The sequence below is a fragment of the Rhinatrema bivittatum genome, chromosome 3 (genome assembly GCF_901001135.1).
Source record: "Rhinatrema bivittatum chromosome 3, aRhiBiv1.1, whole genome shotgun sequence".
NCBI lineage: Eukaryota > Metazoa > Chordata > Amphibia > Gymnophiona > Rhinatrematidae > Rhinatrema > Rhinatrema bivittatum.
Window position 1 is genome coordinate 213,747,079 of NC_042617.1, and position 17,582 is coordinate 213,764,660.

A 17,582-nucleotide genomic window follows, 5' to 3' on the forward strand; every position below is an offset into this window, starting at 1 on the left:
TCACTGCTTTCATCTTCACCACCTCCTCCAGAAGGGCATTCCAGGCATCCACGAACCTTTCCATGAAGAAAGATTTCCTGACATTGATTTAGTGTCATTCCCCATGGAGTTTCATGACCCCTAGTTCTATTATTTACTTTCCAAAGGAAAAGGTTTGAAGTTTGTGCATTATTAAAACCTTTTAGGTATCTGCAGCTCCTCTCTTCCAGGGTATATATATATATTCAGATCCTTCACCCTCTCCTCATAAGTCTTCTAATACAGACTCCACGCCATTTTAGTCACCATTCTCTGGACCGCCTCCATCTTGTCTCCATCCTTTTTGAGATACAAGCTCAAGAACTGAAGACAGTACTCCAGGTGAGGCCTCACCAAGGACCTGTACAGGGACATTATCACCTTCTTTTTCTTACTGGTTATTCCTCTCTCTATGCAGTCTAGCATTCTTCTGGCTTTAACTATCGCCTTGTCACATTCCTTCACCATCACCAGTCACTATATTACCTGAAGATCCACTTCTTGGTCCATGTATATCAGTCTTTCACCCCCATCTCATACAGTTCTTTTGGATTACCATACCCCAGATGCATGATTCTAAACTTCTTGGCATTGAAGCCCAGCTGCCAAATCTTCAATCACACTTCCAGCTTTCTTAAATCATTTTTCATTCTCTCTACTCCTTCAAGTGTGTCCACTCTGTTGCAGATCTTAGTATCAGCCACAAATAGACAACATTTACCTCCTATCCCTTTCACAATGTCACTCACAAATATATTGAACAGAACTGGTCCCAATACTGATCCCTGTGGCACTCCACAACACTGATATCTCTTCGGAGTAGGTTCCATTTACTATTACATGCTATCACCTATCAGTCAACCACCACCTTGGCACTCACTTCCAAGCTTTTCATTTTATTCACAAACCTCCAATGCGGGACCGTATGAAAAGCTTTGCTGAAATTCAAGTAGATAACATTGAGCGCTCTTCCTCAAACCAATTCTCTAGTCACTCAATCAAAAAAATCAATCAGCTTTGTCTGACAGGACCTTCCCCTAGTGAATCCATGCTGCCTCGGGTCCAGAAAACCATTGGATTGTAGATCGTTCACTATCCTTCCGTCAGCAGAATCTCCATTAATTAGATCAGTTTATTTTTCCTCTTACTCTTGTTTACTTTATAGATTTGTTGCCTTTGTAATAACTCCTTTTAATTTGGCCTACTGTTTTTCCACTTCACCCATTTTCTCCCAGCCTTCCAGGCCTCCAGGTTCATCCCCATTTTAACAAAGTCCATATTTGTGAAATTCAAAACTCGGGTATTCATGTGACTGCTCTGTATCCTATTTGTGAAACCGAACCATACTGTCTGATGATCATTGGTGCTCAGGTGAGCCCCTACCCAAACATTAGAGACATTATAACCATTAGTGAGCACTAGATTATCTGTTGCATCCATCGCTGCTTGACGCCCTCACTCCGCCCTCTCTACCTCTGTGGCGACTCCCTCCGGGTCTGATGAACGGTTGCTGAAGCGGCGTCTCATGCCATCTCCCTCCGGCGTCCCCGGACCGGCTCGACTCGACGCTGCGGATCCGCCATGTTGCCTGATGATTTAGGGTGTGTGCGTGTGCTCCAAATGATGTACCAGCAAGGGCGCGAACCTCGGGGGCGTCCCCCTGAACTGACGTCATCTGCTTCCAATATAAAAGGTCTCAACATTTGCTAACAGATAGTTAGCATGGACAAGGACAAGAATTCGGACTCGCTACGGATTCATCCAAGCTTCTCTGCTTCCTCGGACTTACCAGGGGTACCCGCTCCTCGGGGGCCTCGCTCTCTTTTCTTTATTTCAGATTGCAGATAGGAACCGGTACTCGCTCCTCAAGGGCCCATGTTCCTGGACACTTTGAAGATTCTCTACTGCCTGGAAGCTATCGCAGATACAGACATTTGTGAGTTACCATTGCTCTCTCAGAGCTTTCCCTGGAACCAGGTTCTCGCTCCTCGAGGGCCTAACCCTTTCCAGCTACTGAGCTTCTTGAAGACCTTATGTGAGTTTTGTCATCTAGTTCTGGCTATGAACACCGCATACTCTGTCTACTCACTGTCTATAGTTTCTCTACAACTCAGCAACCCTGGGATCGCTGTTCCAGTTCCTGAGGGACTTCAGCCCTGCCGGGCATATCAACTCACTACTGCCACCTCTGGTGGTTCTACTAACCTGTCTAATAAAAGAACCATCTGTGTCTGTCGCCATAGCCAGCCTAGCCGGTGGTCCCTCTCAGGATATCCTCCTGGGGGCGCTGTCATCTGCCATCGGCCCAAGGATCCACCTATCTACATTCCTCTACAGCAGAGTGCCCTCTCCAAGCACTCCGCTGGTAACTGATTGCTACTCCTCATGGAGGACCCTCACAGATTGTTAGCTCCTCCTACCTCAGAAGTCAGTTCCTAACAATTTGCTAACTCCGTAGCAGATTCTCAACAGAGCTATTACAGATTGTAACTCCTCCCTCCTCAGGAGCTGATTTACAATAGATCGCTAACTCCGCCTACAGAGCACAACAAGCTTGCTAACTCCTCCTTTCACAGGAGCAGATTCATAACAAGATTGCTAACTCCTCCTCCAACAGGAGTATCCAGCAGCCAGTTCATAACAAGATTGCTAACTCCCAGCTCTACACAGAGCTTTTCCCTAAGATTGCTAACTCCTCCTTCCACAGGAGCAGATTCATACCGATTGCTAACTCCTCCCTCCTCAGGAGCTGATTTACAACAGTATCACATCCTCCCTCGTGGGTTCCAATACCATTTGTTTGAGCAGAGCCCCTTGAAAGGCATCCACTATCTCTCTACTTCTTGTAGATTCTGCAGAAGGGATACTCCAATCCACATCCAGCCACTCTTCTCCCTTTTTCCCACCTTTTGGAAGTCTTCGATGAGTTGTTTTTCCAGTACTTCTGTTTGAATCGGTGGCCTGTAGATCACACCAGTAAAAATGGAAGCACCATCTTCTTTTCTTTTTAGGACAGTCCACTGTTAGCTCATACCCTTGCACACCTTTGCCTCTTTTCGCACCATACTAAATAAAGATGTTGATACCTTTTTATCCAACCCAAAAGGTAAACCATGCTGTGTATCTACCTTGATAATCTTGCCTCTCCTGGATAATCAAACAGGACCAAACTATATTATCTGAACATCTCCAGCCCACTGTAAATGCATCGTTAGTCACCTATCTGACTTAAAAAAACAATAGATCAACCTTAAAGAAACCCAACCTGGACCCAATTAATCTGAGTAAATACTGACCAGTCTCGAATCTCCAATTTCTGGGTAAGATAAAAAAAAAAAAAAAGCTGTTCTGGAACTTGCAGGCCAGTGCTATTCTGGTTCAAATCTTTCTTCTAGAAATGCTCCCAAACAGTATTGCCGGGATCAGCATCATCATATGCCCATGTCCTCTCTTGCGAAGTGCTATAGGAATCTATATTATTACCTAGACAATTCAATATCTATATGGCATCCCCAAGGTAAGTGTATCAGAGACTATAAGATCACTTATTATAGGTATGCTGATGACAGAGCTATTAGTCTCTCTTAGCTTGGACCGTGACAAAAACTACATAAGAACATGCCATACTGGGTCAGACCAAGGGTTCATCAAGCCCAGCATCCTGTTTCCAATAGTGGCCAATCCAGGCCATAAGAACTTGGCAAGTACCCAAAAACTAGGTCTATTTCATGTTACTGTTGCTAGTAATAGCAGTGGCTATTTTCTAAGTCAACTTAATTAATAGCAGGTAATGGACTTCTCCTCCAAGAACTTATCCAATCCTTTTTTAAACACAGCTATACTAACTGAACTAAACACGTCCTCTGGCAACAAATTCCAGTTTAATTGTGAGTTGAGTGAAAAACAACTTTCTCCGATTAGTTTTAAATGTGCCACATGCTAACTTCATGGAGTGCCCCCTAGTCTTTCTGAAAAACTAGGGGGCACTGAAAAACCGATTGACATCTACCCGTTCTAGACCTCTCATGATTTTAAATACCTCTATCATATCCCCCCTCAGCCATCTCTTCTCCAAGCTGAAAAGTCCTAACCTCTTTAGTCTTTTCTCATAGGGGAGCTGTTCCATTCCCCTTATCATTTTGGTAGCCCTTCTCTGTACCTTCTCCATCGCAATTATATCTTTTTTGAGATGTGGCGACCAGAATTGTACACAGTATTCAAGGTGGGGTGTCACCATGGAGCGATACAGAGGCATTATGAAATTTTCCGTTTTATTCACCATTCCCTTCCTAATAATTCCCAACATTCTGTTTGCTTTTTTGACTGCCGCAGCATGGTGAACCGACGATTTCAATGTGTTATCCACTATGACGCCTAGATCTCTTTCTTGGGTGGTAGCACCTAATATGGAATCTAACATTGTGTAACTATAGCATGGGTTATTTTTCCCTATATGCATCACCTTGCACTTGTCCACATTAAATTTCATCTGCCATTTAGATGCCCAATTTTCCAGCCTCACAAGGTCTTCCTGCAATTTATCACATTCTGATTGTGATTTAACTACTCTGAACAATTTTGTATCATCTGCAAATTTGATTACCTCACTCGTCGTATTTCTTTCCAGATCATTTATACATATATTGAAAAGTAAGGGTCCCAATACAGATCCCTGAGGCACTCCACTGCCCACTCCCTTCCACTAAGAAAATTGTCCATTTAATCCTACTCTGTTTCCTGTCTTTTAGCCAGTTTGTAATCCACGAAAGGACATCGCCACCTATACCATGACTTTTTACTTTTCCTAGAAGCCTCTCATGAGGAACTTTATCAAACGCCTTCTGAAAATCCAAGTACACTACATCTACCGGTTCACCTTTATCCACATGTTTACGCTAATACACTCCCTGCTAAACAGCACTGACTCTATTTGGCTGTGCTCCACATTGCGAGTCTATAAGCTTCAGGGAGAGCTCAGATCAGCAGGTAAAAATTTACTGGAAATTCCTTCAGTAAAAAATGCAGCATTGAATGTGACAAGGAATAGAGCTTTTTCAGTTGTTGGCCCCATTTTATGGAATGCTTTGCCAGACCCTTTAAGGCTAATACCTAGTCGAAAGTAGTTTAAGAAGGTATTGAAAACCCATCTTTTCCAGGAAGCATTCAGGGACATTGAACCTTTTAGCCAGAGTAAGTAAGGTTAGGTAAGTTTTAAACTCAATTTTTACCAGGGATCAGTTGATTTTCAAAATACTTATTGATTTTGTCTGTTTTATTTTCTGACCTTTTAAGTTTTTAAATGTAATAGCCAACTCTTTTTTTTATGTCACTTTGGCCTGGATTTATCAAAATGCGATAAGTACCGCATGCGATAGCAAAAGGGGTGTGTTTCAGATTCTGCGATAAGTGCCAGATCTGTTGTATTTCCTACATGAGAGAGAGAGAGAGAGAGAGAGAGAGAGAGAGAGAGAGAGAGAGAGAGAGAGAGAGAGAGAGAGAGAGAGAGACCGGCCATAATATCATGGCCCATAGGTAGGTATTTATATCCCTATGGTAGGCCCACCTAGTAACTCGAGGTGGGGTTTAGGTAAGAGTATAGGGGGTTAGGGGCCACTTTGACATTCTATGTGACACCTACAAACAGAACAGTGGTCTCCTGTGAAGATTTGATGGCCTTCGGAGTGAGGAAACTCACTCCAAGATGAGATTTGGGCAATGTTCTCTCCACCTAGCTTGATGTTATCCAGGTAGAGAGTCCATCAAGCTAGGTTGAGAGAACCTTGCCCAAGCCCCTAACCCCTCTCTCTCCCCCCCCCCCCCCCCATCAATTCACCTGAAATAGGACGTACGGGAGACATCGCTAAGGGCAATGAAACCTTACCGCCTTAAAATCGGCGTTATGGCTGTGCGATAGCTCTTCGCTGACAGGCTAACCCAGCCCACTCTCCGCCCCTAACTCCTCCTATTTTCTGAATTTGCATCGCACGATACGATATGGTGCTATCGCATGCGTTAAACACGTTTTCGCATGCGGTAAGGGCCTATCGCATGCGATAAGCCCTTAATACATGCGAAAACGCCTTATCGCATTTTGATAAATGACCCCCTTTAATTTTTATTGATCATGCAAAAAATTGTATTTTTGTTCATACTTTATTTTAATTTCTGTTTTATCATTTATTTAAATTATTTAAACTCAACTTTAACTTGGTTTTGTTTATGATTTAATTTTTTATCATTGTAAACCACTTTGGTCAGTGTTTACACTGGTAAAACAGTATATAAATATGCTAAATAAATAAATAAATATAATTAACTCCTTCAAAAAAGTGAAGCAGATTTGTGAGGCAAGACTTGCCTTGGGTAAAGCCATGCTGACTTTGTTCCATTAAACCATGTCTTTCTATATGTTCTGTGATTTTGATGCTTAGAACACTTTCCACTATTTTTCCTGGCACTGAAGTCAGGCTAACCGGTCTGTAGCTTCCCAGATCGCCCCTGGAGCCCTTTTTAAATATTGGAGCTACATTAGCTATCCTCCAGTCTTCAGGTACAATGGATGATTTTAATGATAAGTTACAAATTTTTACTAATAGGTCTGAAATTTCATTTTTTAGTTCCTTTAGAACCCTGGGGTGTATACCATCCGGTCCAGGTGATTTACTACTCTTCAGTTTATCAATCAGGCTTACCACATCTTCTAGGTTCACCGTGATTTGGTTCAGTCCATCTGAATCATTACCCATGAAAACCTTCTCCGGAACGGGTATCTCCCCAACATACTCTTTAGTAAACACTGAAGCAAAGAAATCATTTAATCTTTCCACGATGGCCTTATCTTCTCTAAGTGCCCCTTTAACCCCTCGATCATCTAACGGTCCAACTGACTCTCTCACAGGCTTTCTGCTTCAGATATATTTTTTAAAGTTTTATTGTGAGCTTTTGCCTCTACGGCCAACTTCTTTTCAAACTCTCTCTTAGCCTGTCTTATCAATGTCTTACATTTAACTTGCCAACGCTTATGCATTATCCTATTTTCTTCTGTTGGATCCTTCTTCTAATTTTTGAATGAAGATCTTTTGGCTAAAATAGCTTTCACCTCCCCTTTTAACCATGCCGGTAATCGTTTTGCCTTCTTTCCACCTTTTTTAATGTGTGGAATACATCTGGATTGTGCTTCTAGGATGGTATTTTTTAATTATGACTATGCCTCTTGCACACTTTTTACCTTTATAGCTGCTTCTTTCAGTTTTTTTTCTTACAATTTTTCTCATTTTATCAGTTTCCCTTTTGAAAGTTTAGCACGAGAGCCATGGATTTGCTTACTGTCCCCCTTCCAGTCATTAATTCAAATTTGATCACATTATGATCACTATTGCCAAGCGGGCCACCACCGTTACCTCTCTCACCAAATCCTGTCCTCCACTGAGACTTAGATCTAAAATTGCTCCCTCTCTTTTCGGTTCCTGGACCAATTGCTCCATAAAAATGTAATTTATTCCACCCAGGAACTTTATATCTCTAGCATGTACCAATGATACATTTACCCAGTCACTATTGGGGTAATTGAAGTCCCCCATTATTACCGCACTACAATTTGGTTAGCTTCCCTAATTTCTCTTAGCATGTCACTATCAGTCTCACCAACTATTACTAACCTGAATGTCTAGGCAACATCTCCAGCTGGATGCGCCAAAATAAACTTAAGATAAATCCACAAAAAAGCATAGTTAAGCTCTGGAATTCATTGCCAGAGGATGTGGTTACAGCAGTTAATGCAACTGGGTTTATAAAAGGTTTGGATAAGTTTCTAGAGGATAAATCTATAAACTATTATGATAATGTTTGGGTACTTGCCAGGTACTTGTTACATGGATTGGCCACTGTTGGAAATAGGATACTGGGCTTGATAGACTCTTGGTCTGACCCAGTATGGCATTTCTTATGTTCTTATGTATATGCCAAAATGACCCAGGCAACTTAAGACTGAAAGATGACCTCAAAGGGACAACTTTGCCTTTCAGCTATCAGGTTTGCATTTTAGGATTTTTTCTAGATTCCAAGCTCACTAAGGAAGCTCAAATCCTAGCAATCCACTTCCTTCATGCTTGCATAATTTACTGCCTGGAGTACTGCAGATCACTTTATATTGGTATTACAAAAAGACAATTATTGCCTCTCATGTAAAACTTATATGCCATCCCAATATCTGACCTCATTACCCCAAGCCTGTCTAACCACCTTTACATCAAAGGAAATGTGCCTCAGGTGCACCAGAGAGAGAGGATCTTCTCAATTTCAGTTTCAACCCTATGGAACCCCTTTTAACATCAGACTAGCTTTCAATCTGTTAACTTTAAGAAAATTACTTAAACCATGGCTCTTTGAAAAAGCCTTTGGATCACAAGCTGAAATATGGCCTGACCCTCAAGAATCAATCCTCTGCACATAGAAGAACTAGTTGAAATGCAGCAGTCACTGCTGTAATAAATACTACTGCTGTATCCTTTCAATTTTTTCCCAGTCTCTAACTTATTGCACTTTATCCAGATGAAAGCTAGAAAACTACCTTGCCCCTTACACCGACATCATCTAAAAGACTATTTTGACTCAGTCACCTAGAAAAATAAATCTGGTACCTTACCCAATCATTGCCTACAAAGACTACTTGGATATATAGCAGAATTGCTGTTAGTTTGCTTAAACCCTATGGAGGAATTTTTAAAGGAGTTGTAAGTATAAAAGTAGTATATACTGTAGCAATTTTCAAAAACCAATTTACACCTGTAAAACATTTTGACAATCCAGCCCTATTGTTGAATTTTCAAAGGAGTTACATACATCAAAGTAGCAATTTTCAAAAGGCAATTTATACATGTTTATTTATTTATTTAAAAGTTTTTATATACCGCGCCAAGGGATAATATTTTTAGCCGTCTAGGCGGTGCACATAATAAAAACATACATAATTTCATAACAATACAACAAATTAAAATACAGTGTGAATGCATTCAAACTAAGACATTATCAAGCTTATATTAGTATTAAGGAGATCATTGAGGTATATTATAAGTGCAGGGGAATAGATATGTTTTCAGTACTTTCTTAAATTTGTTTCGGTTTGCTGTGAGTCAAATATATTCTGGCATTGAGGTCCATAGTATAGGACCGGCAACTGAGAATGCTTGTTTTCTTGTTAATGCTAAGCTTGCTGATTTTATTGATAGAATTTCCAGAATACATTTGTCCATAGATCTGAGTTGTCTATTAGGTTTATTTAATGTCAGTATTGAGCACAAGCACATTGAATTAGGATTGTGTATCAGATTATGAATTGTGGACAATATATGTGATACGGAAAGATATTGGAAGCCAATGTAATTTGTACAGTATAGGTGTAATATGGTCTCTGCGTGAAACATTATATAACATTCGAGCTGTTGCATTTTGAACGAGTTGCAGTGGTTGTAATGATGACAGCGGTAGACCAAGATATAGTGCATGTAAATCCTTTTGAAAATTACCTCCAATATCCTGGCATTTTCCCTTCATTCCATTACTTTATTATGCCTCTCCAAATGTTTCCCTGGTTACACCATTCTCATTACCATAACCTACTTTACCTTATTTGGTTACTAACCTGAAGCATTATCTAACTGTATAACACTGATGCAGATTTGAACTTGCATTAACTGGCTTTGATCTCTTTATTTTTCTAAAAGTATGTAATAATTGATGTTGAGGATTTGCTAAACTTATTATATGAAGCAGGCATGTATATCACAGACATTCAGAAAGTATGTATACAGATTTAACAAACAAGATTTAATATCATACCTCAGAAGTTAAATCTGATTTCATGTTCTTAATTCCATCTTCCAAAGCTGAGTCTGGATTTCTAGAAAATCAAATATCCAAGTGCTTCATTAAATCTGATCCTGAATTAGATAAAGCAATGTTAGCATCCAACTTAACCATTCTATCTACGCAGGGCTAGATAATCTAACAATCACTGCTGTGTAATTAACAAGGGGATACATATCAAATGCATCTGTTTTTCCAAAGCTATGTCAACAAGCCTAACCCCTGAGGAAGGACCACAATGTATTTATTCACCCTCTACAGCTTAATTTAAAAGTGAGCCTGTGTTTCAGGGTCAGAATTATTTCCATAGAATATAAAAACAGCATTCTCACCCCACATCACCATATTTTTTTTCTCATTCCAAGCCTCGCACACATATACCATCAAGCCTCTATTAGAAGATATAAGTTTAGCTCAGTTAATGGGATAGATTTTAATCACTGTTAACAAGAGAGAACAGGTTTTAAACAAAACCATAAGCTTATCACATCAAGCACCAGATGACAAATAAAACCCTTAAATGATAATAATAAAACACAAGTGGTACAGTTTATAAGAAACCTTGTATTTCTGCTCTCAAAGTATGCATGTGTGTTTTAGTAAGCAAGTATATTTCCAATGTAAGAAAAAGCATACTTTCTCTATCCATTTTATAAACATTTGCACATAAATTTTGCATGTGAAATAATCATGACACTGCAGGAATATACACCAAGAATTAAATACAGAGACAGGTGTTTCATGAAATTTGCACATATTCCATTTTGAATATACTTATTTGCATGCATACTTGGAATCACCAATAAACCGATACCTAAAGGAGTTCACCTAGACCCTCTATGACTTCACCCTGAACCCCCACCAATTTACTCAGACCTCCCACCCCAAAACTATATATATGGTTGTTTCATTTCCTTGATATTGTTTTTGGCTTGTTTCTTTACATAGACTTGGAATTTCATGAATTTGTCAGAGATGTATATTCTAAAAGTTTCCAGTAAATAAAAGTTAAAAAAAATAAGTTTGTATGCATAAAGTTCAAGTTCTGCAGCAGGTGCTGCAGTTTATAAAATATCACAAATCACCGCCCCAAAAGTATGAATGTATGCTTCAGTACACACAGATTTTTTTTTAATGCATACATCAGCATAGGTCATATTTTGTAAAAGTCATGCATATATTTTACATGTTACATAATTGTAACACGTTCATTTAGTTTATGCACAGAGGCAGGGCTGATATATGCACGTCTCTCGCGTATGAAAATACTTAAGAATATAAGATTTGCCATGCTAAATCAGACATAAGGTTCATCAAGCCCAGTATCTTGATACCAACATTGGCCAATCCAAGTCACAAGCACCTGGCAGGATCCTGAAAGATAAATTCCATGCTGCTTATCCCAGGGATAAAAAGTGAATATCCACAGGTACACCTTATTAATAATGGCTTAAGGACTTTTCTTCCAGGAGTGGAGGAGTAGCCTAGTGGTTAGAGCAGTAGGCTATGAACCAGGAGGACCAGGGTTCAAGTCCCACTGTTGCTCCTTGTGACCCTCGGCAAGTCACTTTACCCTCAGGTACAAACTTAGGCCTGGATTTATCAAGATGCACTAAATATCGCATGTGATAGAAAAAGGGGGTGTGTTTTATGGTAATAGGCAGTTTATCGCAATTTGCTCTAGCTAGGCTGGTGCTCCGGGAGCTTCAAAACTACTAATCCGGCATTTGAAAACACATCGCGACATGCGATAAAGCCTTAGTGCAACCTATCGCACAGCTTACTGCTACTGAAAAAGGTGTAGCTAAAATCTGCATTAAAGCCATGCAATAGGGCTTCGCAAAACAGTGAAGCCCGTCCAGTGAAGCCCGCCCCTAAGAACCTAACTCCTCCTCTTTTTCTGATTTGCATCGCACGCGTTAAAGGTGCTTAATGTATGCAAAAACGCCATAACGCTATTTGATAAATGACCCTCTGCGGATAGGGAAATACCTACAGTACCTGAATGTAATCTGCTTTGAAATGCTGAAAAAAGTGTGAAAAGCAGAATATAAAAATCTAAAAAAAAAAAAAAACCCTGTCAAAATTTTTTTAAACCTAGCTTTCACCACATCCACAGACAACGAATTCCAGAGTATGCGTTGAGTAAAAGAAAACATTTTCTCCTATTTGTCTTAAATTATTATCTAGTAACTTGAGTGTCCCTTAGTCTTTGTACTTTTTGAAAAAGTAAACAACCAATTCATGTTTACCCATTCCACTGCACTCATCATTTTATAAACATCTATCATATTTCTTCTCCAAGCTGAAGAGCTGATAGAGGTCTTTAAGATCATGAGAGGTCTTGAACGAGTAGATGTGACTCTGTTATTTACACTTTCGAATAATAGAAGGACTAGGGGGCATTCCACGAAGTTAGCAAGTAGCACATTTAAGACTAATCGGAGAAAATTCTTTTTCACTCAACATACAATAAAGCTCTGGAATTTGTTGCCAGAGGATGTGGTTAGTGCAGTTAGTGTAGCTGGGTTCAAAAAAGGTTTGGATAAGTTCTTGGTGGAGACATCCATTAATGGCTATTAATCAATTTTACTTAGGGAATAGCCACTGCTATTAATTGCATCAGTAGCATGGGATCTTCTTAGTGTTTGGGTAATTGCCAGGTTCTTGTGGCCTGGTTTGGCCTCTGTTGGAAACAGGATGCTGGGCTTGATGGACCTTTGGTCTGACCCAGCATGGCAATTTCTTATGTTCTTATGTTCACAGGGGCATGGTTCCACCCCCTTTATTATTTTGGACGCCCTTCCTGTACCTTTTCTAATTCTGCTATATCTTTTTTTAGATGCAATGACTAGAATTGTAGACAATACTCAATGTGTGGTCGCACCATGGAGCGATACGGAGGTATTAAAATATTCTATGCTTTATTCTCCATTCTTTTCCTAATAATTTCTAGCATTCTATTTACTTTCTTGGCTGCTGCCACCCACTGAGCAGAGGATTTCAACATATTATCTATGATGATGCCTAGATCCTTTTCCAGGGTGATGACGCCCAATGTGGAACCTTGCCTTGGGATGCTCTTCCTATGTGCATCACTTTGCACCTGTCCATATTAAATGTCATTTGTCATTTGGATACGCAGTATCTCAGTCGTGAAAGGTACTCTTCTATGTTTTTCCAATCCTCTTGTGAATTAACAGCTTTGAATAATTTTGTATTGTCAGAAAATGTGATCATTTCACTTATTGTTCCATCTCTAGATCATTTATAAGTCTGTTAAAAGCAGTGGTCCTACTACAGATCCTTGAGGCACTCTACTATTCATCTTTATCCATTGAGACAATTGGAGAAATTACTTACCTGGTAATTTCGTTTTCCTTAGTGTAGACAGATGGACTCAGGACCAATGGGTATTGTGCTCTTCTGCTAGCAGATGGGAGACGGAGTCAGATTTCAAAGTTGACGACACTCTAGATATACCCCTGCAGTAATCTCATCTCTTCAGTATTCTCTTTGAAAAGCCATTGTGGATATATCTTTGCTTAAATAAAACTTGAACTGGTTCAACTAATTTCCAAACTGGAGACTGCCAGTGCACTCAACCAATTAACATCAACACTGGACAAACTGTGTGTGTCTTGAACTGGGGGTAGGCCGCAGCTTACCCGTATTTGCTTAGTCTCGAGGTTTGTTATCCGAGGTTCTCCTTTTTGGGGGCAGCCGTGGGCGGGATGCTGAGTCCATCTGTCTACATTAGGGAAAACGAAATTATCAGGTAAGTAATTTCTCCATTTCCTAGCATGTAGCCAGATGGACGCAGGACCAATGGGATGTACAAAAGCTACTCCCGGACAGGGAGGGAGGCTGCCCGTGGCCCACTTAATGCTGCCCTTGCAAAGGCTGCATTTTCCCGGGCCTGAACATCCAGGTGGTAGAACCTGGAGAAGGTGTGTATAGAGGACCACGTCACCACAATAGCAGCTTGGTTTCTGCCCAGGAGACTGCCTGGGCCCTCGTAGAATGAGCCTTAACCTGTAGAATGAGCCTTAACCTGTAGGCTGCCTTGATTACTTCTTTGATCCAGCGGGCTATGGTCACTCGGGAGGCCGCTTCTCCTTGTTTCTTCCCACTGTGAAGAACGAACAAGCGGTCCATTTTGCTCACCGGTTCCGATCTTTCCAGGTATCGTACCAGGATTCTGCTGACATTCAGGTGGCAAAGAAGGTGTGAGTCTTCAGAGTCCTTATGTTCATCCGGAGCTGGTAGCAAGATGGTTTGGTTCAAGTGAAACTCGGAAACCACTTTCAGAAGGAAGGAGGGGACAGTGCACAGTTGTATGGTTCCAAGTGTGAACCTAAGGAACGGTTCCGGACTGGATAGAGTCTATAGTTCGGAGATGCGACGAGCTGAATATATTGCCACCAGGAATGCAGTTTTCAATGTTAAGAGGCATAGGGCAGACCGCGCGTTGGTCTGAAGGAAGCCCCAGCAAGGAAGTCTAATACTAGATTGAGATTCCATAGAGGCTTCGGACACTTTAGGGGTGGTCAGAGTTGTTTAACCCCTTTCAGGAAGCGGGACAAGTCTGGATGGGTTGATAGCTGGATACCGTCCACTTCTGCTCTGAAGCAGGCCAGTGCGGCTACTTAGACCTTGAGGCCCCTTCTTCATACCGTCCTGTAGGAACTCCAGAATCATGGGAATCTTGGCTGTCCACAGGAGGATCCCACGGTCCTCACACCAGGCAGATCAATCCTGGCTGTCAAAGCCAAAGACTTGACAGGCAACTCATCTCGCTGTCACCAACTGATGCAACATAAGAGCAGGAATACCTTGCTACTTGGTATTCTCTATCCAGCCAGCTTTCAAGAATTGCACATGACATGCACCTGGGTTGTGGTCAACCCCTGTTACAAGCCCATGGCAGTGACACCTAACTTGCCGTGGGCATCCCCACCAACCTAGCTGCAGCCATATCTTACAATCACTAATGCTGCCTAGAGCTTTTCAATCCTCACTATTTTTGTTCAATGACTTGATAAGCCATGATAAATGCTGAAAACATACTGCATGTTGCTCCGAAGATAGCACAACCCCTCCAAAACAATAGAAGGATGCTGCAGACTGTCACCCACATATGTGATTGCCTCCATTCTGAAATGTGCTATCACCATTTGCCTGTCAAGGCCTCCATCCCTAAATCTGCGAGGTTTATCACATGGGATGCTATGTATGTGCTAATACTTGAAGGGGAATATGGTATCCAAAGACAAAGAGAAGGAGGAAAACAGTTGAAAGATAATGATGCACCAAGTAATCAGTTTTTTTCCTCTAATATCTCCAATTGCATATTAATGCTAGATTTCAACCACTTGACAGTTTTTCAACCGACATATAAGCCTTAATTAACACACAGACTTTAATTATTAAAATATGTTACCGTTCTATGTTGGCACATGTATAATTTGTAATCTATACCAATTAAAGTTGTTTCTTATTGTGCCTTTCTGTAAACCGTTGTGATGGTGAATTAACTTAACGACGGTATAGAGTTGCTAAATAAATAAATAAATACATACATAAATATCCTTGAATCACCCCAACTACCAGGGGTCCACCAAGCTCATTATTCAAGCAAGATGAATAGCGTCAAATTGCCTAGTGTTTGGTCTGGAGACCTTGCCATAAGAAATGTAATAACTATTATATATTATAGTGCAAGGTTGCAAAAGCTGCAAGATCTCACAAAAGAACTTAACAAATGAACTATAACTACAATATCGAACCTAGGGAGATTACGAGCCCACAATATTTCAGGATTATTTTACCTGGGTCCTGCTAAAGCTGTTCTACATATGCTAGAGACTAGACCAAAGTTGTGTACAAATCACCCATCAATTCACCTGCCAGAATAAGGAGATTAACCTCGAGCTAGAGCCAATGCTGCGCAAGCTATGATATTGCTGTCTATTTATGCCGTCTATTTATGCTGTCTACTTAAACTATCTATTTAACTATTTATACTATTTAGATATCTATGCTACCCAGCCCTATCACCCTCTCTGTTACAAAATATACCTATCACACTAAATAAGCCCTAAACTCTACTCCAGAAACCCCAAAACTGTGAAACACACAACAAAATCAATAGGTAGCTGGTATTAATTTTATAAACAATATGAATCATGGACCTTGTAAACAGTCAACAAAAGAATTTTTTATATATATCTATGTAGGACCTCTGAACTTGATGAGTCTGTTAATCATACAGATTCATACTTAGGTAGATTGGTCCAATTACTTTAATAATCAACAATTGATTTTTTTTATCTTTTTGTCATTTTTTAGACCCAAACAGATCGTTACCAATAAAATGCTGAAAGCAATATCTCCATGAACTGAATGAAACCGAAAGCAAGAGGCACAAAGCCCTCTGTTAATTATGTTCCTCAAAAACTTCTGGACTCCTTATATCTGAAACTGGTATAGAGAAAAGTACCCATCTGAAAAGTTCAGCAGCAGATTTCATGGCTAAGACTGTCCCTGTATTCCTTTTGTCGGCGGTCAGCGTTCTTGGCCGCAATTTAGCAAACAACATGGCGGGTCCTCCTAATCATAATTAATGTTACCCTGTTACTCTGATATTTACTGCTATTTATGCAATATACTCTGTCTGCTGTACCATTACTATTTATGCTATCTTGTGGCACTGTGATACTACAATTATTTATGGTACTTGGGTGCCATAAGAGATTGGAAGAACTAGGTAACTGGGTAGCTCTAACGATATGGCCGAATTGCACTGTCAGAAACAGCCAAGCCACAGCTGCACCACTGCCGGGCAAGCTGTAGGAACCTTTTCTTGCACATCTCCTGCAAATTCAAGGTCATTCTGAGGAGGTCTGATTAAGATGCATTGTCAAGCATGCTATGATATGTTTGTACATATTATATCATAAGGACACCAAAGGAATATTAATAAGGACATTAACTAGCAGGAAAGGGTGCCAACAAATGGATGCTTTCACAACCCCAGTATGGTTATCTGCAAGACTGTAGCAAAGGCAAAGTCCAAAATGAAAGCATGTTCAAGCAGCCTTATCTGAATTATCAAGAAGGCCACTCACCTCAAAAATGTTGCTAAGAGTAATTTTGTTATGGGATTCACCGTTACTCGATTTTTGAATGTAAGTTTAGGGTGTAACTTGCAGTGGCAGTTACAACCCTTAACAGAAGCATGGAGTTACCCTGCACAGAGTGGCAGCTACTACCATAAGAAACTTGCTGGGCAGACTGGATGGATAAAGCAATCCCTCTCTGCTGCCATTATATCCATCCCAACTATCCACGGCGGCTTGCACCTTAATGGAAAGCAAATGAGACTGCCATATCATGCCAGCTGAATAATCCTTAGCCCTCACTGCTGAAAACGTGGTCGAGGTCATGCTTTTTCCCAATGAGTACATGCACCAAAACAAAGGCATCACAGCCATGTGGAAGGGCCCATGCCTGACTGCCATTAGTAGCCATCAGATCTTTCCATTTGCTCCACAGTGCGGAAGGGCAAAGGTGTTCGGCGACTATACTTTAAATACAGTGTGCAATTCTGGTCGCCACATCTCAAAAAGATATAGCTGCACTGGAAAGGTACAGAGAAGGGTGACCAAAAAGATAAAGGGAATGGAATGGCTCCCCTA

General features: G+C 40.6%; 1 protein-coding gene across 1 annotated transcript in view; it reads right to left on the reverse strand.

Moving 5' to 3' along the window:
- The window catches only part of EIF2AK2 (eukaryotic translation initiation factor 2 alpha kinase 2), a 357,779-nt gene that overhangs the window by 158,428 nt on the left and 181,769 nt on the right, over nt 1-17,582 (reverse strand). Inside the window, exon 9 of the mRNA XM_029594168.1 lies at nt 9,856-9,916. Coding sequence (XP_029450028.1) covers nt 9,856-9,916 — 61 coding nt within the window. The remainder of the gene's footprint in view (nt 1-9,855; nt 9,917-17,582) is intronic.